The sequence below is a fragment of the Dromaius novaehollandiae genome, chromosome 1 (assembly GCF_036370855.1).
Source record: "Dromaius novaehollandiae isolate bDroNov1 chromosome 1, bDroNov1.hap1, whole genome shotgun sequence".
Taxonomy (NCBI): Eukaryota; Metazoa; Chordata; class Aves; order Casuariiformes; family Dromaiidae; genus Dromaius; species Dromaius novaehollandiae.
In genome coordinates this window covers 211,112,398-211,134,900 of record NC_088098.1, presented here as the reverse complement: position 1 = coordinate 211,134,900, position 22,503 = coordinate 211,112,398, and the positions used below count along the sequence as shown (strand labels likewise).

The 22,503-nt window shown below is 38.7% G+C and overlaps 1 protein-coding gene across 7 annotated transcripts in view; it reads left to right on the top strand.

Moving 5' to 3' along the window:
- Window positions 1–22,503, top strand: part of DLG2 (discs large MAGUK scaffold protein 2) — a 999,439-nt gene that overhangs the window by 941,159 nt on the left and 35,777 nt on the right. For all 7 annotated transcript variants that reach the window (XM_064505171.1, XM_064505176.1, XM_064505174.1 and 4 more), the window contains one exon: window positions 10,181–10,256. In XM_064505171.1, coding sequence (XP_064361241.1) covers window positions 10,181–10,256 — 76 coding nt within the window. The remainder of the gene's footprint in view (window positions 1–10,180; window positions 10,257–22,503) is intronic.

The window sequence follows — 22,503 nt, the reverse complement described above, 5'->3', positions numbered from 1 at the left end:
GGAACTGAAAGATTTTTTGCACTTTGGACAGTTGGCAGGACATACAGATCTATGGATTATTAAAGTGAGGAAGAGTCTTTTGGCTACCTATCTGGCTTGCTCCCTAATCTCCAGTCCAGCAACAGTTAATATACAATTCCTATATTTTTCACGAGTGGAATCAATATGGAATAGCTCTGAAAGTCACTGACTTCTTTGGTTTTACTCCAGTGTACATATACACACACACACACACCCCCGCACGCACGCACAAGTATTTATGTATGTTTAGATATATGTATATACAGATATACATGCACATATATATGTACATATATATGTATAGATTTGTATACACACACATATATAAATATATGTATACACACAAAACAATTTCCTTATAGCGTTGTGCATGGTAAACCCTTTCCAAGTGTCTTGGTTTGCACTCTTTTTATATCTTTCTAGAGCAGAACCCTTCAAATAGTGACATTGCAGGATGAGCTGATAACAAAAATTTCATATAATAAATCAAGACTCAATACTCTTTGCCCTGCCATGACATATGTGATATATCAGAAGAAATTATAATTTATAATTACAGGGGAACTGCCACTTATTATTCTGTCCAGGATGTTGGATATGTTACCAGCCTTTGCCTATCATTGATTCAACAGAGTTTGAAAGGTATTTGTAACTAGATTTCAGTGTCGTACCCATGTGTGGACTTCTTATCTTGTTGATAATTGTGAAGCTGAGCTTTAAGAGTGAATTTGGGATGGTGGCATTACAGCTAAGCACGGGTTACTGAAACAAGCAGCATGAAGCAGTGAGAGTGGCTCCGTATTTCTCCACCAATCTGTCCCCTCAAGGAGGACCAGATCCTGTGAACTGGTGGCCCAGGGACCTCAGTGGGGATTAGAGCAAAATAAAAGCTCAGTATCTTGCAGCAATCCTTTCTGCAGCTGAAGACAAAATTTTATCTATTTGTTGGTATTTGTCATCTGATTACAGCTGTGGTTCTGGACCATGGGACTGAGTAGCCAGCTGGGTAGAAGCCAGATATAAGGCTGTAAAGATGTGATGATATAGTATCCTATTGATGTTGGCAACAGTAGAACTTTAGCATAAAAAGCTGCAAACCACTTCAATTCTGGTTTAGCAGTCAGCAAATAAATGTTATTATATAATACTAATGAATGAACACTGCAGGCCACATTTTTCTTGTTTCCACACCCACCGTAAAGATTCATCCAAGTCATACCTAAGGTGAGAGCAAGGCACGGTTGTTATGTCAGGCAGGGTCTCCCTGGTGCTGTGGCAAGTCTGCTCGTCCTGTACCAACATCTCAGACAGCCTGTGGGACTTATCCACACACTAGACACCACTGTTCAGGCATGTGGATTGCTCCCCTAACATCAAAAACTGCTTTATTTTATAACTGAGTGGCCAACTGAATGAGATTAACATTATATTGTTATTAGATTTAGATTTGCATTTTTACATATGCCAGATTTTTGATCACAAGAGCTTTTGTTTGCACCATTATGTTTCCTGTTGTCAGGATAAGCAAAATGGATTCAGCTTTCTGTAAAGGGCAGCAGCAGCAGTAAGAGTAGCCTATGTCTAAGACTTCCTCTACACAGAAATACTCACAAGAGTTAAAGAGAATCAACCAAAATTGTGAAACCAATGTGCAGGACTTGGAGTGTATTAAATTCCTAGACAGATGGTCTAATTCAGGAGTAAAGAGATTTTAATTTGCTGTAGCACTGATTTTATACCTTCATTTTTTTCACTTTTACTTTGCTGAGTCTCTGCACGTAGAAAAGCTCTTAGATTGCAAGTCCCATATGACAGCAACCTCCCGCTTCACTATTGTCTATGATCTGTGTATATCTGCTCAACTTGGGTCTGTGGATCTGAATCTAATGTAGCAAAGTCTGTGATTTCCCACAGACTGCCCCAGAAGAGGCTTATCCTAAATTCTCACCACTCGTGCTTTTGCCTCCACTGCAGCCACTGACAGTTTTGTCTTAAAACACTAAAATATTCACACTAGTCCTTCCGTTATCTTTAACATGTGCAGCCACGAAATGACTCGCAGATTAGACATCATTCTAAGATTTCCATTTTCAGGTTGTTTAAGTACATCTGACTGCAAAAGGTTATGCAACTTGCGTCTCTGTTATTAGAGAGCAAAGGTGTATGATGGTACCTGCCTGCTATTTTTGTCTTCAAATGCACAACAGTCTCCCCACAAAAACATGTACTCACACTCCCCTTTCAGAGCAAAATGGGAGAAAAGAACACAAAAACTAAAAAAAAAAAAGTGTTTCACAAACATTTTTAAGGACAAGGAAGAGGTTTTCCCATCACAGAAATTCCTGTGGGCAAAAAGCCAGCTTAAATTTGTTATTCTGCTCAGCTTGGCAGAAGGACATGTTTATCTACTCAGCTGACTTTTACTTTTAATGGTTCTTCTATAAATTGGCTGTCTTTCTAAAAATGTCTTAAGACTCTAATCCTCAGATGATAGAACGTTTTAACATGGCATGGTCATGTAGGCTTTGTCTAAAATGAGCTACCTGACTATACTTACTAATCTAACAGGAAAGGATAAATATGGAATAAAATTGATACACATGTGTATTTATACTCCTCTCCCTGTTCTCTTGCAATCATGGTAAATTTCTTTGCAGAAGAAATACTGTTGTATCCTGTGCCCTAAAAAAGTACTGTCTGCTAGCTTCACTGAAAATGCTTTTCCATGAAGCCAACACTTTTCCATCAGTCAAACTTTACTGGTAGTTTTGTAGTTTTTATCAAAAAATAAACTTTGCTTTCACAAAGTCCATTAAAAATATCAATATTTGTGACCTAGAATGTGGCAAATTATTTAGTTATTCTTAACAGCTCTTAGCTTTTAAACAGAATAAGGTTGTTATCCCCCAACTGCATGAGAATTCATTTCCTAATGGCATTAGGTCTACCATTTTCATAAAATATTGAAGAGGTGCTGAGCTGCCCTCTACAAGCAAGTTACTGGAGATGGAGAGCTGAAAGAGAGTGTGTTCTTTCCTATTTAATAATGCATGTTCTGTTGCAAAAATATCACTTCAGGAATGTAATTTTTCTCAAAAAAAAATTGGAAATGGGCTTTTACTGGTAGGATCAGACCTCACATAAGCAAGGCTAAACAGTGGAAACAGAAGAAACAGAATAGCAGAAAGATGTAAAATACAGCAAGTTCTTTGAAGTAAACCTTTTATGCTGCATTTTTCTATTTGATAGCTCTACTTATTGCACTTATCATACTGGATTTGGAAGTAACTTTCATTCTGTGAAACATCTCAGTGCCAAATCTGTGCAACCTAAACAGAAACCTGTCTAACCATTTATATGGGACTTCAGACAGCAATATATAATTTGCATCTCTACTTTACATCAGTGATCAATACTGTTATTAAAGATTAAAGTACATCTCCCTTGATAATTTACATCTACACTGAGAAGACTGATTTGTGCTTTTACAAAGGCATTGACAGAATTCCCAGTGGCCTGTCAGCCCCCAACACTGAGAGTTCACAGCTCACATCTGGTTGAGATGTTCTTAGTTTCTTTTTGTCTGAAATGGACACAAAGAATTGAAAGTCTCATTCTGAAAAATCCCAGAGGCCCGTTTTCAACAGGGACTTGGACCCAGAAGCACAAAAGGATTCGGATATTACAATGTCTTTACGTGCTGCATCCCTGTAGTAGGTTCCTCCAAGCAAGGGAATCCTTGAACTTACTAGTAAGGAAGCACTGGAGGCTGAGGTGTATTTTAAATATACTTCTCCCATCCTTTAGTCATACATGGGAAGAAAAGAATGAATCCTGATCATTCTTTTAAAAAGGAGCCGTAAGATGTCTACTACCAAGAAAGGTTTCAGGGATGTAAAATCAGTTAAAAGGAAGCATCTCCCACACCCTGAACACTCAAATGGCTGGAGAAGTGTGATTTTGTATTATTATCCTTCTACTAGCTCTTCCATATGAGACAGTAATTCCCATTGCATAAGGAGCTTAGGCAAATAAATCAATGTTGATTCTCCCATGAGTACAGAGCCCCTGGAAGCGAGTGTAGCCACAATAGTCAGCAGTGCCACACTTTGCTCCTTTTGTTCCTCAAGACCTTGACTCCCTTTGGTTTTAGTGAGATTTAAAGCTCTCTGTAGCAGTGATGGAGGAGCTTGGGGCAGTGGATAAATTTGTCACCTCAACTGATGCCCTATTTATGGATAAAGAAACTTGTCATGAATCAGCATCCTTTGAGAAGACCAAATATACAGGACATACTTCAGCTGTCCTGGATCCTAGATGGTCTTAGGTCACTGCAGTGCTTCTGCAGGTAGCTATACTTGGAGGATGGGTAGGAAGCTGGATATGAAATCCCAGTGGTGCTAGACAATACTGTCCTCACTTGTGACTCAGAGCTTTTCAGTTCCCAAGTCACATTTGAGTATAGGATGTAGGTGTCTCTGAACATCTCTTGAAATCCCATTGAGTTTCAGTGAGCCCCAGGCCTCTTGAAAATGGGACTTGAGCCATGAAGTAGTTTTGAGAATTGTATCTGTGCTTTCCTCCACCCTTGGGCACAGCTCCACTAAGCAGAGTTATAATTAGAAATAGGCATGGAAGCAACGGTTATACCAAGGAAGTATGAGCTGCAAATCTGTGCTTCTGCAAACGTGGCAGATGGGAACCCTCCACCTTATAATAATTTAATTCTTTGCACAAACCGTTCATAATACAGCTTCGTACAGCAGTGGTGAATGAAAAATTGATACAATTTGAAGTGAAACATTTCTTCCTTTAAAATCAGTTTCCTCAGCTAATTGTTCAAAATATTGTCCAAGAGATGATTATTTTGCTAAGTCCTAAGGCAATGTAAAGAATTGGCGCTAGTATACTATTTAGGTATTCACACTGTCAGCTGCTGCAAATGATTCTTTGTGCCTGAACTCCTTTTGTCTTGGGGAAAAAGGTGGTCATATTTATTTTTTTTTAAATATAGCACTTACAAAACTAACAATCAAAAAAGTTCAGACAGTGCTTGGAGTTTCTTTTAAAAATAATTGATGGGCTTTCTAAGAGCTGGAAGGTGCTCAAAGAACTGATATTTAATATCCTTATCGTCATCATTCAAAACACTTTTTAGTACACACACTTCAAAGTACACTGAGAAAGCAAATGCTTAATTTCTTCATGGCCTTTTTCTTTGGTAGTCTAATTAGAGCTTTTCCTGTCATATCTTTTGTACTTTCTGTGAAAGCTTTAATGAATTTATCTACATGGTGTCACTGTGAAGTGTCTCACAACACCATTCCAGTTGTGACACTGAACAGTTTTTTCTTCCCTGAATTTCTGCAGTATTTGTGTGTGTTCAGCTAAGGATGATGATTTTTCAGCTCTCCTTTTTTTTCTGACTTTTGAGGTCTTGATTTGTAAACTGAATATTTCTTTATATGAATGTTTAGGATATGATTTCCTCTTTTACAGTTCCTAGCTGTCCTGCACTGTCATGATTCTGCTTCCTCTCCTCAAGGATCTTCTCCCAAGGCTGTGTCTCAGCCACTCCCTTGATATTGCCTCACACAGTCCCCACCGTCATTATATTCCTCACTCCACTGTATTCATTTCAGAAAGCTTATTCCTCCAAGAAACCACAGAAGGCACTGGGGAGAGGTTCCCAAGCCATACCCAGAGACCAGATACAGAGGAAACGTCCCTGCTCCATCTGCTCAGAGACGGCCACATACAAGTGTATGTAGCCAAGTGAGCTAAACCAGAGCATGAAGCTGAAAGGAATATACCCTTTTGGGGGGGAAGAAACATAGTACTGGGTGTAGTCCAGTACTATCCTAAAGCACTGTAATCCCCTGTCGCATTTCAAGTCCCTGGGCTGACACATGAAGGCAGCAGAGCATCTCAGCCAAAGTGCTTCAAAAACTTTTTTTTAACCTGGGCAAAACCATTTAGTTTTTCCTAACCTTCACCAGCAAGCCCATTCTATTGACACTTTGGGCAGCAACACTAATGTAATCACCCTGAGACACATGAAATTTGAGCCTGGAAGTTTACAGTTCAGCTAAATTGTAAGTAGTCAGAAAGAGGTTCTGTTGTGGAATGTGTCAGGGAAATTTTAATGGGAGGCAACACTGTGCTGTCCTTAACACAGTCCTAGATTATGAAATGTTTGCAATATTCAGCAAGTATTTTAAGCATGTATGAACACTGTTGTTCTGTGTGCCTGGAGGATTAATGGCACTTAATGACATTATTTATATACCATTCAAAGCAATAGAGAATGTTTCTGCAGCTCCTCATGTCTGCAATGCCTGTAGATAGTAGCGAGTCCTTCAGGACTGCTAATGCAATTATGAGGAATTTCGTAAATAAAATCTACTCTTTAGGGTTCATTTCCAGCTTTCCCTATGCAGTGAATAAGAAAGGAATTTAAAAGCAGATGTTTTAAGAAGTTAGACAAGACTGGAATGAGTTCAAATGGTAACGCAGATTAATAAGGAGAATGCTGTGTTCATTTGAGCTAACTATTTTCTCAGAAGGCATCCATCCTATTTAGGCAATTACACAGCCTCAAGTCTTCATTTCCTACTGAATTTTCATGGGGATTCATCTGCTAGTTTAAGTTTAAGACTGTTCATATGTTTTTAATAACATAGATTTAATCTGAAAGCTGCATTTGAGCTGTTTCCATGTGAATATTCCACATTAACAGAGAAATGCATTTATTCTAAATTTAAACTGTAACTATAGTAACCAACATTCACCGTGTTTCAGTAGGAAATATGTAAGCCCACTCAGACAGACGGAAACATGTTGTGTTAATTATCATTCTATGAAAAGATTGGAGTTTAATTTTAAAAAATAATTATCAGAAACTAGGTAATCTCACTGGCCAGACTTAGAAACTAAGATTTGCAGCAATATATTCTAATGCCATTTGTAAGAAACAGTGGAAGATGGAAAAAGGTCATATTTTGACCAATTTGGAGGATATCATAAACCACACTTATTTCCCAGCTGTTTATTGTCTAATAAAAGTGCAATATTGAACTCTTAGAAACCAGCTTTGCAAGATTCAACTTAGATTTCCTACAGCAATTCATAATCTTAGGCAAGTAGAATTACTGTTTCAATTATAGGTAAATGACCAGATTTTTGCACTTGGGCCAATAAATTCTGTAGATGCAAAGGCAGTAGATGTCATTTTTACAGTAATGGCTATTTTAGTCAAGGTGGGTAAGGAAATGAACAGCTTCTTCCTTTCTTTAGATTTCTCTCCATGCATCTGGTTTTCTTTGGGTTTGTTTCTATTTCAAAGAGAGGACATGCTTATTTAGACTGTTCTTGAATTCCTGGCAATAGTATTTAAGCATACTGCAGTAAAAGGTTAAATCTATAATACATATAGCGCCTGTAATAACAATGAACTTTGCAAGAATACTTGCAACTGTATAGTTTTCCCACAGGTAAAATTTCTACAGCATACATTTCAGTATGCTAATAGATTTTAAGTTTTACTCAAATGTTTTTAAAAAAATGTTCATCCATTGAATGACAGACAAACAGGAAATTCAGCATATAGTTACATAATACTTAGGGACAAAAAAGGAACATTGAATTATATAGTCTGGTCTCCTTTATAAAGATTCCCCATATTTCTCTCATTTTCCTCTATACCGAGGGCAGTAACTTGTGTTGGATAGATCTTTCTGAAAGGCACCCAGTCCTGACTTTAAGATATGAAGGTATCAAGACATATGTTACTCTTCTAGTTTATTTTGATGGCTAAATATGGTAACCGTTAAAGAAGTATACCTGGGCTTTTTTATTTGAATTTTTCTGGCATAGGCTTGTTGCCAATGATTTTGCTAAGTTTGTCTCTGCTAAGGAGAATTTTTTAGATCTCAGTATTTTCTGACTCTGAAGGTACTGAATATGTAATATGGCAAGTCCTTTCTCAAACCGTATTTATTCAAGGCATGGAAATCAGGATCCAATCACTTCTGAGGCTCTTCATTGCAGCATTTCAGCTTTCCGTAAGGATTCTTTATGGATGCCAGAACTGAACAGACTGAGCCAAGTTATGGATCATACCACAGTAGCTCAGGGTATCAGGTCCTATGATACGGGCTCATGGGCTGTTTACATAGTTTTTTAAGCTTAGATCAGGAGTGTTGGTGGGTTTTCAAGGCAAATTTCTTTTTTGTACTCCCTTACTGCACATCATTTCAGCCTGCTGGTCAGTCTTGGAAAATGCACACTAGATTCATTCGGATATAAGTGAACTTGAAGATGTGCTCCAAGAACTCGCCTAACGCATCCACTGGCTAATAGGTGTTCAGTTCATGTGACCATGCTGGAACTAGCCCAAAGAACCCCCTTGCCCCAAATAAATGTGTAATCTATGGCTATCAGGTTCTCTCCCATTTGGCCGCACTATTCGGTAATGTAGACCAAGCTATATTTGTCTTCAGAATTCACCCACTCCTATTAGCAATGAGGTTTCCAGTGAAATAAGCAGAAAAGCAAATTCTTCTCATTCTGTTTGCATGTGCAGATTTGTAGAGGACAAGGTTTAAAAAAGAACACCAATCCAATTCATGATTTGTGTGAGTGGCTGAAAATAGCTCTTCTGCCCCTGGGTATTTGCATGTCTCCTCAAAAACGCTCTTTTCAATGAAGCTGTGTAGTCTTTTAAGTAATCAAAACCTCAAGCAAATTTTTCTGCACTTGAAAATTGTGTTCTAACATGTAGCAGGCCACCACCTTTCAGAAGATAATTTAAAATTCAGTTCTAAATAAGGTTTTTAAAACAATAGCTCTATCCTTAAATAAAATTAGAAAAAAACCTTCCAGTGGTAACATTTTCAAAATTACTTTAATAAATTATCATTCATTCTCCAAAGTGAGCTGAGAGCAAACCCATAAAAGAGCTTCAACATTGTAAGCTCAGTATTGCAGAATCTAAGATTTAAATAGTGATCATGTGAAGAGGGTTCTACAAAGCTCTGAGCAGACCATCTGCATGTTTATGGTTAATGCTCTTTTACAAGTTTGAGGGTATTTGGAAAAATTTAAAATATCTGACCTGTTTGACAAGGATTGCCAAATAACACATAGGCTACTGAGAGGTTTCTACGTACCTCCTTCCTGCTCAGTTCAGTAAGAAATTTTCTGTTTTTCTGGGAGGTTCAAGGCAAAGGTTTCCAGGTAGCTCAGTGGCTCAGAACCGTAACAAAAAGGAAGGACTTGCTCCCTTTTCCCTTCCCCTCTTCCTATGGTGCTGTGGTGCTGATCCAGCTCATTAAAACCATTAAAAGCTACTCACTTTTTTTACTGAGTTAGTTTTCTGCTATGATGAGGGAAGCAAGGATGGGGCAATGCCAAGAGCAATGGGAAAATGGTGGGTGAGAAAATGAGCAAGACTGGCCTTTCCACAACCACAATTTAAATATCATCTCAACCCATCAGGTGAAATTTCTCCTTTTTACTTCGTATTTGCCATAAGCTTAGACAACACATGCTGATTTTTTGCCCTAAGCTGCTCATGAGTTTGAAACTACGATTTTTTTGAAAACAGATTCAGAAAGAGCAGGATTCATGTTACCTAATTTGGACTAAGTTAGCCATTTATATAAGCCAGTGATCAAAGCTCCCTCTATAGGAAGAAAAGAAAGGTGCTGCACAGAGGGAAATTTATTCCACCCTAAGATACACATCCAAAACAACTGAGGTGAATGGTTTATTCTTTCTATGTTTATATTTTATTCAACTGACCACAGAAGAACCGTAAACATTGCTTATTTTTGGACAGCTTAAGTCAGAGAAGATGAATTGTACCTTAATGTGCTTTTACTGCATCTCTGTTTGTCTTGGGAGGGAGTGCAGTTCTGCTGCTGTCAGAAGGCCAAAACTCCTGGAATCTAGTCCCGTATCTGCCAGCAAATTCTTTCTTGGCTGAGATGTCAAATGACTTGACATCTCTCTCTTTCCGATTTGTAAAATCTGTTGTAATGCTCACTTTATGCATAGTAAGTCACCAAAGATCTTGGGAGATTAGATATCAAATATATCATCCAAAATACGGCTGTAATCAGTGTGTGATTCTTTATTTGCGTTTTCTTTTCCTCAGAGTGGAAAGAAAGGAGCGTGCCCGCTTGAAGACGGTGAAATTCAATGCGAAACCTGGTGTAATTGATGCAAAAGGGGTATGTAAATAATGAAATCTTCTCAAGTTACCAGGCTTTCTCTATTCCTGAAGTTTTAAGTGTAGTCATTATATATGTTTTAGAGAAGAAGAAATTTTGCAAGATAAGGAGCAATTTGATTGTTGCAATCAAGACCTGGAGTTCAGTAAACTATAGAAAGGAGTACTGTATAATATTATCTCCTGAATAATTAAATATTATTTTTATAATAATACTCATTGACAGTGCATCCTAATTGGAAGACACTGTGAAAATACAGAGCATTCTGTGATAGTTGCAATTTTCATTAAATCACAGTTAGAGAAGAAATGACTTTTAAAATCAATTTATGTGGATATTTGTTTAATGAAATAGGGCAAAAAAGGTACATTCCCTGGCTTCAAAAATTGCTGAATCTCAAATGAAAGGTTGAAAGTTACAGAGTCCTGGATGTAAAATTTAGGTGTCAGATTTTCTGCTCTGAGAGTTGTGACAGACATTGAACACAAGTGTGTTTCACAACAAATGCAACAGCGCGGCCAGCACAAAACAGACGAGTACCCTGCCACCAAGACTAGCTGCACACAACAGCATTACAGCTCTTATCAGTCCGCAGCACTGCTTTATGGTCAATAATAGTCAACAGCTTTAGCTAGTCTTAGATCTAATATCCTGTGCTGGCTGGTGAGAGTTACGGCATGAAAAAATGCCTATAGTCCTGGAGGCTGAGCTGTATTTTTCTGCTGAAGTATTGTTCGCATTTGTAACAGTAGTGAATACTTGACGTTACATGGGCAGGGACTTATTTTTGAAAACAGTGCAGCTGGCTTGCAGAGGATTTACACGAGTGGGCTTCAGTGAGAATCTCTAGAAAAAGAACTTCAGCAGCAGAAGGTCCCGTCTGGCTTCAGAGAACACAGAGCGGGGCCAAAACCAGGTGATGTGAGGACACAGTTGCAGGCGCTAACAAGGGAGAAAACTCAGTGGCTCAGCAGGTCCTTTCCCAAACTGTGGTTCCTGTGGTCCTCTGCCTAGTCTGAAATTCTCGTCTCTTCTTGCCTCGTTGTCCCTCTGTAATGGGAATAATAATACTTCCTTTATCCCAATTTATCCTGTCCTTTCTCTCCAGACAGTAACAGATTAGCAGGGCAAGAAGGTCCTCTTGCAATGTGTACGTGCAGTTCCTAGCATAATGGATCCCAAATCTATCTGTGCCAGCAAAACAGTATTTCAGACTTGCAAATAGTCCCTTTTTACTGCAGAACAGTCCCTGGGCTCAGTACAAATGCAGAGTAACTGCACTGACTGAAACAATTTTTCCAAATTTATACTAAGTTAGCTGGAATCAGCATGCAGCCTGTGTACATTATTTCCATATGCAAATAACTTGATGTAAAATATGTAACAAACAGCACTGTGAAAGGTCATTTTTATCCCCTTGTATTTCTGCAGGAGTCAAAGCTGTATTTTTTGACTTGAAAAGACCGCTGTCTGCAATCCTGTAAACTAATTTTGTCATTTCTTTGGGGGGTTAATAAGCTTTGTGATGTCAATCAAATCTCTTCTTAAATATCTATTTCCTCTGTATAATCGAAGTCTCAGAGAAATAACTCATTCATATAATTAATGGTCTTTATTCAAGTGAATCTGTCAAAAATTTAATTACCCCTTGATTCCCCTATTTGTTCTTCCATTTTTGAAATCAGTGTAAAATTAATCTTCCAGCCACTCATATCATTGTTTGTTTCAGTATTTAGGAAATTGCATAATCACAGACCAAGACTGTTGTAGCCTTTTGGAAACATACTTTCTATTGTTAGTATGTGCTGAAATATGCTTTCCTCTGCTTAAGAAAATCCCAAATTTTAAGGACAGTTGTGAAAAGATAACATAGGCTCGTGTTTGAAAGAGCATAAAAGGAAAGTGTTCACATGGAAAACAAGGTGTTTGTGGACATGTATATGCATTTGTGTTTTAGTGATCAGCATTTTTATTTACTCTTTCAAAGTTTAAACAGAAGTGGTATAAGCTGTCCAACAATAAATGTTTTACTTTTTATAACTGAAACAAATTCTCTCCAGATAAACATATCCAGGGCTGCAGTAAGCCCAGAAAAACTCTTCTTTTTGGAAATCAGGCTGAAATTCAGATAGGAATGGGCTTACGTGTGTCCGTTGCACCTTTGTGCTCATGCATTCATGACTGAGGGCAAGAGAGAGATTTGCTGCTATCTTAATTAAGTTGAAAGATGAAAATGGGAGAACGGCATTCCATGTGTTGCTCTTAAATTTGGCCAGGGGATGGGCATGGAAAATAAAATGTAATATAAGTCAACTGAATATAGGAAATGCTTTTTTGTACCAGTAAAAGGTACATCCAGTGATTTTACATGAATCGTCTTGCTGGCGCAGATCTTTTCTTCCTTTATAGAAGCAATGTTTAAAAACAATAAGCCACAGCAAATGTTTTACATGAGCTAATGGCAAAATTTTTTGAGCTATGGTTTGAACATACAATCTGTCTAGTTATTTTACAGGTTTTAAAACACCTGTGATTTTTTTCTTGGTTTATGCTTCATTCATAATCCCATATCCAGAGATAAGATACAAAGACAGTATTGCAGATGGCGTAACATATTTCTAGCTGATCAGCTTCTCGTGCCTCACGAAAAAGGTTCTTAAGAGTACTCAGCAATACAGTTGACAAACCTGTTTGCAAGCATAGCTAAAAGCTAATCTTTTCAAAAGCCCCAAAGTTCCTTTTTCACAAAGCAAATGTAGATGTGTAACCTCATCTAGAAGATATCTTCATCTTCATTTCACTGGGTTCCTCCAGTCCGTGGCTTGTGAAATAAGTCTATAAAATCACGACAGATACAAAAACAGTGAATGTGGAGCAACTGTTTGCTGTTCCTTGGCACACAAGAATTAGGGAGCACCAATGAAATTTTCAGGTCTCAAGTTTAAAGTAGGCAATAGATAATACCTTTTCATACAACACATAATTAAATTCTGACGGTCATCATTACAGGATATTGCACAAAAAATAAATTAGTTAAAAACAAATTAGATAAGTTTGCACGCAATGGATCTAACAGCAGCTATTAACACTACGGTTCTGCACCATTAGTATGTTCAGGACATCCTACTTGCTGATTTCCAGAACCAGAAAGGTTGTAAAAGGAGAAGATCGTGTTTCTTAGACTTTTTCGTTTAAGCATCTGTTATTGAACAACTTCAGAAAAAGTTACTGGCCTAACTGGATCTTTAGCTTAACCCAATAGGGCTACTTTTCTCTTATGTTCTGTTCATCTTGACAAAAAAAAAAAAAAAAAAAAGAAAAGAAAAAGAAATATTTCTTCAGTTTCAGAGACATGAGGTATAGTATAAGGAGCAAATTAAACAGTTGTGCAGCTTATGACATGATAAAAAATCATAATCCTAGATCCTATTAACATTTTTAAGATTATCAAACCAGTTAACAATGTGTGTAATAAGGAAAAGAATACAAATAATGGTATAAAAAGCAAGTATAATTTCAAACAAAAATTCTGCTTCAAGCACGTTGGCGAAGTTCCGTGTCTGGCTTGATCCATTTAATTGTAGTAATGAGCTTTGCCAGCTTTTCAAATCATTACTGAACATGGATGCAGTATCAAAGCTCAAGCTGAGTTATGCTACTGCAGTGAAAAGCAGGATTTTCATAACACTGTCTGCCTTAGCGCTTTTGCTATATGGGACAATATTCTATATGCACCAGGGAACGGAATGTCCCTCCACCTTCAAACATGAAAAAGATATATGAAGGTAAGATAGCACAGTCAGTATTTCCTAAGCGTTTGTCATCTCAGTCTGTGAGGTCTGTTGCACTATGGATAGTTAGTGGAAAATAGAGCAGACCTAAGGTGTGCATCAGATATTTATGCTGGAGGAAGCTACCGGACTTATGTGAGCACAAATTTAATTAAAAAGCATGCTTTCTGCTACGTTGAACTCAAGATCATATCCCATCTTCAGCTGTTCCATTTTGCTCCAGAAGGAGCAGAATACATTAGTAGCTGTAAGCAAGGATATACACTTGCCAAAGTGGTGTACTGGACTCTTGATAATTCCCCCTACCATAAGCTTCAAGACATACAAGAGTAGGCTTTCCTTTTCTAATCCTAAAACTCACTGCTCTGCAGGGCTTTTCAGATTTGTACTGACTCAAAAAGAATGCCAAGTAATGATGAAAATATTACACAAGTGAAAAGAGACTAGCTGGTAATCTGCTATTTTCTTAATTATTGTAATTACAACCAGCCTTTCAAGTGACAAAAATAGCATCTCTCTTGCTTTTCTCCTTGTCAAATCACATATTCTTTCTTGACTGTCTACTGAAAATATTTTTATAGTAGATATTGTAGCTCTTGGAAAGACCTTTATCAATATCTGGCTTTGTTTCTAGCATTCATGGAGGTTGCCTGCTCCCAGAGAAGCATTGCACAGTCTTGAAGCCTAATGTTACATAAACGTATATTATGCAGAACGACACATCACTCAGTGTTGCACGCTCTGGCTTTGTTAGATGCCTCCCCCTCCGAAGGGTGGGACATGTTGTAGGGGATGTCCGACTGCTGCAGAAAGGCAGAGGGCACAAGATAGGCAATGAAGGAAAGTTTTGAGGAAACACCACAGCTTTTCTGTGGAGCCCCAGCACAGGGCAGGTGTTGCAGGAGGGTGCTTGCCCTGGCGAGCCTCTTCGGCATGCTGCTGGATGGGGAGGAAGTGCCTGCACCCCAGCAGCAGTCGTTGTAGCTGTGCTCCTGCTCCAGTGCAGATCTACTGAGAAAGGAGACTGTGCCATCCCTCCGAAATCTCCTCCAGCAGCTCTGATGCTCATCAGCAACGCGAGCTCGGGGCTGCAACCAGCACCGCATTGCTCCATCAATATCCGTTACTTGCTTCTGTTTGGTTAGCTCATCATCCACAGTTCCCTTCATATTCCAGTCAGATCACCCACACTGAGCTCAGCCTGTCCCTTCATGCCTCTAAATGCATTTATTATGACAGTCAGAAATGATAACATTTAATAATATTTCCTATGAGCAGATTCTGTTTACAGATCCCACAGCCTTGCCTGGAGTATAAGGTCATCGTCTTGCTTTATTGTCATTTTAGCAGCATTGTATTGAGGCATGAATGGAAAACGCTAAACTTGACGGAGATAGCACATTTTGTATTGCAGTGCAAATAAAACCCTCTTCCTACTCAATGCACCTTTTCTCCAAATTTAAAAATCCAGTTGCTGTCAAGACTTGATACATATGACAAGTTTTGATAGTTTATTAAGTATTTGAAAAATAATGCCTATTTCCAAATAGTTTACGCTCTAATACCTATTCCTAAACAATTCATGCTCTAAGAAGCCTCATCATTTTCAGCCCTGGTTATCAAATCAGAGAAAAACGAGTCTGTAAGGAACCTCAGTCGGTCACCCAGTCCCAGTTCTGAGGTTGAGTCATCTGTACCTTCCTCCTGTTTGCAGGTATTTCTCTAATCTGTTCCTAAAGATCTTCAACAAGAGAAATCCCTTATTCTTCCCCAACAGTCCATTTCAGTGCTTCACTCTCCTCATCTTAAGAAATGTCTAAATTTCTGCAGTTTAAGCCTGTTGTTACTTCTCCTATCAAAGTATGTGGAGGCTAGATTATTTGTCTTCATCTTCGCAAAGCAGAATTTGCAGTCACAGCTGTCCTACTCTCAGGTGCACAGTCTGTGCTGATGGTTCTCCATGGTAGGTCAAGACATAGGAACATAAAGAGGTGATAATCTCAACTGGATCCCTGCTTCTCAGAGATCGGAAAGTATAAAGATGTGTCAGACTGCCTAGCCTCTGCCCTGCCAATAGGGGATTATTTCTAATATATATCGGTGGTTTACTAGGCTTGTTTTAACTTTTCTAAATAAAAAGTTTCAGCATTTCTAGGAAGGAACTTATGTAGTCCATAAGAAAGTTTTCCACGTATTCAATGTATTTCTACCTACTTTTCTTTACACTCTTCTCCTAAAAATATTTGATATTTTGAATGGATTTTCTAAAGTATTTAGTTCTGTGGCAATAATAGAAGCAGAACAAAATCAGCAATATGAGCATGTTTGAAAGCTCCAAAGCTGCATTTTAGTTGCAAGTTAACTGCTGATTCAGAAAGACTCGTAACACACACTTACTGAATTACATTTCACAGTTGGAGAAAGAGGAGATTCTTTGATGTATCCAAAAAATTCTTTATAAAATAATCCACCCAATTGCTTAAGTATGGCGCTTTTTTTTTTTTAATTCCCTCCAGTCAGTAGCAAAATGGCAGTGAGAGGAGGAATACTAGGTGGGAATAACTTTTCTGTGCATGTTGGTGTGTGTTTGTGTATGCGTGCAGGTATGAAAAGAGAAAGAGGGGGGAGACTCTGCCCTTTTTCCCCTCTAAATATGGTGATCAGAAAATAGCAATAGATGCTCAATAAAAGATAATGGATGTGTCAAATATTAGAATGTGTGGGATCACAAGTGGAATAATTTACTAAGAAGAGAGGCTGAACATAAATTAAGCAGTACACACCTACCTGCAAGGATTATGTGTAGGAGGGTTAGTGAAGGTAGGGTAGGAACTGACACACAATTAAACTTTCTTTATTCTTGGTAGCAGCCAGATTTATCCCTCCTTACCCACATATCCTGACTTTTCTCTGTTTTGCCATTTTTTTTTAATTCCTTGTTTCTATTTACCGGGAATGGCAGCCAGTGGAGTATTCTTCAAAGAAATATAATGCTCTCACTGTAGTAAGTGCTGAACATGGCTATACATTGGTCTGCAACTGGTATTCCAACCACTGCCTAGAAAAATAGTGAATTGTGTAGCTGTAATCTTTGGGAGCTGCAGGTACCTATGCCTAGGAGCAACATGCCTAGGAGCAATCTGCCTGTCTGCACCTGCCTGCACAATCCATCCCTTTTATGTTTTTCCTAGCCTGCCGCTACTGTAGTATTTAAGGAGCAGCCACTGAATAACGCAGCTGCAATGTGCTGCCCTATTCCTGTATTTAAAGCTATTCTTAAAGGTGCCAGGTTAAAGAGAGCAGCATGAATTGTAATCAGCTCTCAGTTATCCAAGATAAGAGCAAAAAGACAATAATCCAGATGCAGGAAAAGACTGATCATGTCAGGGAATAGCAAGAGCTGCTCCTCAGGGGAGGGAGGCCTGGGACCCAAAGTCCTGCAAGGCAGGCCAGGCAGCAGTCTCACAGATGAGGCGTGCCATTCGGGGCGGTCGCAGGGCGAGAAGAGCAGGTCTGGTGGCAACAACCAGGGTCAGGCCACAGCCCCGCGATTCCCAGAAAGTCTGTACTGACTACAAGGCAAGCCCAGGGTCAAGCCAGGAAGCCAAGTCAGCAAAGAAAGGTGACATGGGTGAGGCACAAGGCTAGGCACAGGCAAACCCACAACATAGCCCTAGCAAGGACCGCAGGCATGGACCTGAACTTCAACACAGCTCCTGAGTGGAGGGTGCATGGGTGAGGCCCCAGTTTCCACTTCTGGTCACGGCCTGGCCAGGGCAATGGTAGCCCATTGGGCCAAGACAGCACAAAATAGATATAAATAGGACACACTACCTTAAACAGCAGGGTAAACAAATTTCTTTCAAGAGCAGAGGCACATTTAAACAGTTATGGAAAGAGCAAAGATGGAGGTGGACATGATGTGCTGCGTGTCATATGCCCATAGCACTGTGTCTCCAGCAGGGCTGCTGGGAGAGAGTGAAACTGGAGTAATGCAGCTCCCATCCACCTTCACAAGTGTTTGCTTGAGAGTTCATTGTACCTACATGTCCTGCAGGTATAGGTCCGCTAATGAGATACCAGCTGAGCTCGTGAATAAACAGGACTGAGTTGATGGTTATTGAGATCTGTGACTATCAAAGCACTATAGTTTGGCCGAAAATTTTCTAGCTTGCCTTTCTTATACCCCAGAACAGCTTTTGTTAGCAGTAGGCTGCTGAAGGTAACATTTTCCCTGTAAGGCTTACACTTCTGGTTCTAATTTTGACCATTGAATATAAAATGTCAGTCTTCACTGTTTAATTAAATTTTAGTTTAAAAATCCTTCTCCTTTCCTTGTTGCTACTTTCACTTGCAGTATCAATTAAATTTCCTATTCTCTTTTCTTCCGTTATGTCATGTTTCTAATGTGCTGAAGGCAAAGAGTCATCCTGTTAAATTCTGTAGAAGCCGACCCAAGCCATAATATGTGTTTTTGGCTAAGGATTGTTATATTGTTTCAGTCACATTAAAGATAGCAGACACGAACTTGAATTAAAAAGTTAGAATATGAATTTAGTCCCTCACTTTAGAGACCTTTGAAATGAAACTTTGGTTTAGGCCCTCAAAAAATATATATATTTTTTCACTAATATCTGATCTGATTCCTAATAACATTTTAGCATTGAGAGTGCACCCTTTCAGAATGGTTTGCAGTGTAGCCTCTGCTGTATAAACAAAATGACTCTTCGATAACACTCCAACAAGCACACTGCAATTTTCCCAAAACAAAAATATTTTGTTGTCTCAGTGCCAGACAATTATTGGACACCTACTGGCATTAAAAATAATTTATTCAGAGTGATAATTCCCAGCTAAAATATGCTTCCATTACACATTTATTTATAAGCTTCTGGGATGTTAAGGAGCACATGCAGAGATGGGTCATAATTTTCTAGCATGGCTTTTACCTATTGCAGAGATATAGTCTGCATAATAGGAAGGCCTGGAATATGGGTTTCTGCAGAAATACTATTTACACATCATGTTGGGACTATTCCATAACCTCTTTAAAGTATTAGCTTTTTTTTTTTTTAATCTGAATTTGGTGTCTCCTAAATTAATGTTCTCCGCCTCAAAATCCCATGACGAACAGCTGTTTCTTTCGTCCTGGTCCAGAGCACCAACCTACGACTGCTGATAGCAAGAGAGCTGATGGATCGTTCACAGACTGTAGAGGGAGCCTGGGGTCACTGGCTCTGCTGCAGAAATCTACCATGCAGCTCTTTAAAACTGGACACAATGAATGCAACTTTTGTGAGCCTTAGCTGGGTGCACCTTCTAAAAAAAGTAGCAGCTATGTTAATGCACAGTGCAACAGGGCTATGGCACATCCGCACTTCACCACCATATCTGCTTGTCGGTGCTCTCCACAGTCTAGGTTGTTTACAGCTGCCAGAAGAGCAAGGCTATGGCATGGCAAGGCTTTTGCAGGCCTTATCCTGTAACACTTCACCTTGATGAAACATAATAATCTACATTTTAAGCACTCTAGGGCCTTATTCAGACTGCTTAGTTTGAAAGCCTAACTTAGACGTCTTAGACATTTCTTTTGCAATGAATATATTAGGCACATTTAGCAGTAAAATATAAATGCTTAGGTAGGTTAGGTTAGATTAGACAGAAATATCTAGAAATGCATAGGGGTAAGCTGCTTTGCCTAGCATATAGTTCTTGTGGTGTCAGTGGTTATGCTGCTGGTGAAGCGACAGTGCAGGCTCCCGAAGTTTGCTTGTATGGCTACAGGTGGAAGATTTACAGACAAGAAAACCCCCTTCTACTCAGAAATGAACTTTTTATAGAAAATCGTTCTGTCTGTCATTTATTAGCAAGAATTGTGAATCAGTATTTTACTGTACACTCCTCTGTCTCGGAATGATTGAAGTGTGCTTTGATGTGACCAGAGAAGAACAAGAACAACTTTTCATGTGTGCTGCTTAAAATAAGCTATGGAAACCATTCATGTCATAAAAATTCTGATTTTACATCTCCATTACTAATCAGCATAAAATCTGTTACAAAACATTGTTTCTGCAATATTGGACTTGAGTTGTTACTATTTAGCAACCATTCCAGAATATTTCTGCTGTGATAAAATGGAAATTAGTGAAAAGAATAAAATAGCATGTGAAATCATGTTGCAAGAACTCCTCACCAATTGGTTCTTATCAGTAGGTCTTTATAAGAGGTCCAAAAAAACTCGCAGAGATTATTAGAAGGAAAGAGTTGAGCAGAGTTATTTGCTATACGAGGACTTCTGACATATATTATTGGCACAGGGCATTAGCATTTGAGCGTTCTCTTTCTGAAGCCGCTCTCCAGAGATTTGGTGTGAACCTACCATCCAGCACAGGGAGGAGGAGTAAATTGCTCCCGTCTGTGTTGCTCTGCTGCTGTTTTGCTTCTGGCTTTCTGTCTGTCGGATTTAAGTTCTGCCAGAGGCTGCAGGACCTCAAAAATGGTGGTAGCGGTGGATGTCATGAAAAAATCACACCTCGGCACCATTCCTGCTAGCACAGCGTCCAACTGCTCTTGCTTTTTCATGCATTCTTTCACCTCCTCCATGGAATTTGCCCGACTTCGTGTTTCATGAAAACTGAAGATGGTGTCAGGCAGGGGCCTCCAGCTGCACATCTGTTTTGACCTGAGCCCATGTTCTTGGGTTGCCTTGATCTTTCCCCTTGAGCTGAACGAATTTCGTTCAACAATTCTGCAAGGTACATTAGAAACAGATGTCATCAGCATCTAGTCTGCTCATGTGCTGAAGTAATCAAATGAAATTTGGTGGGTAAACAACACATAGCCAGGATAATTAAACTCTAGTGTCTTATTGCTCCAGGATGTTTTGGGGCACTCCACAAAGACATGCGGTAATTTAATAATAGTCTGTTGTGTCTAGGTTGCGTCAAAAGTAAAGGAAGGCAAGTGTATCTTCAGTTTTGATTTGTACAGTTGTAGTATTGTTGATGACTCGAGCAGGGAATTGGCATGCCTTAAAGATTCTGATTTATTTACATGATGAAACAGTTCTAGAAACTGTGAAAGATGATGTCAGGTCAACTTTGAGGCTTTTACTCACCTGAAGCCTACAAATTTGTTTTCATAGCTTTAAAAAAAATTCCAGTGGAAGTTTTTCTTTCAAATTAAAAAATAATACTGAAGTAAAAACCACTTTGAGTCTGTTTTCCATTTTAAAAAAAGAGAAAAATGCCAATTTTCATTTTATTGAGAAGTACAAATTCTGAATGTCTGAAACTTGTAAGTATAAAGGGATAGAATAGCATATGTGAGAAATAAAAACATTAGCAGTAAACCATATCCAGATGGTCAAGAATATTTCTGTCTATTGGCAGTTTGTAAGTCAAAGAAATTGTCAATAGAGCCATTTCTGCAGTTGAAGAATAATTTAAATATATGTATATATATCATAGATTTTACAGTTTCTTCAGCCTGATAATGGCGTGAAGTTTATTTATAAAATAACCTTGTGTAGGTCGTTGCAATATTAGGGACTATAGTATCAAACAGTGTTTGCTGGATTGTTAAAAGTGTGTGCCATGCTTGCTTTGGTAAGACAATAGTTTAAGAGGGTCACTGACATAAAGATATGCAGTATCATTTTAACATTGGTCACAGTTTAAATATAACATGGTGAAAATTTGCTAGCACAGTTAGAACTTGTAAGTTTACAGCTGCGAGTCAATTGTTTTTCCTCTGAGCTGTTCCAGAAAATATCTGTGCTGAGTGTAACTTCATGTGTGTGCTGTTTTTATAACTTGCTGTCCAATGCCCTGAATTAAATGGTGGGAGATCCGCATGTATGTACAGATTATTTGATATTTTTTGGCTATTCTTCTGAACAGCCTCCAGGAACTGTGTTCCACTGGTTGGAAAGGATAATGTACAGTAGTCACAATAGATACTGTCAAAGAATCAGAAACAGAACAGTCTTTTATGAAGATTTTAACACAAGGCTCTGGAAGAGTGGATTTAAGAGTTAACACTTATCAAGATGGTGTGGTCTTCATATTTCACATCTTTATTTCTGGCTGACTCAAATTCAAGTAGTTCAGTTATGATTGACTTAGTGACTCACAGGCCATGTTTGGAAGCTTATAAGAACACAGGAATTGCCAAACTGGGTCAAATCCAAAGTCCATCTGATCTGATATCCCGTTTGTGAGAATGGCAGTATGAGATGCGCTATCAGAAGATGTAGCAACTGCACCTCCTACACAGACCCCACACCACTCTCTCAGAGATTGTCTTTAATTTTGTTTGCTTGTGCTTTTATTTATTTATTTTTAGATGTAAGGCCTAAATACACAAATGTTTTAAATGAAAACTGTGAGCCTGATATGATTCACTGTCTCCTAAGCCAGATCTTTGCCATAATTCATGGTCTGCTAAGCCAGTTA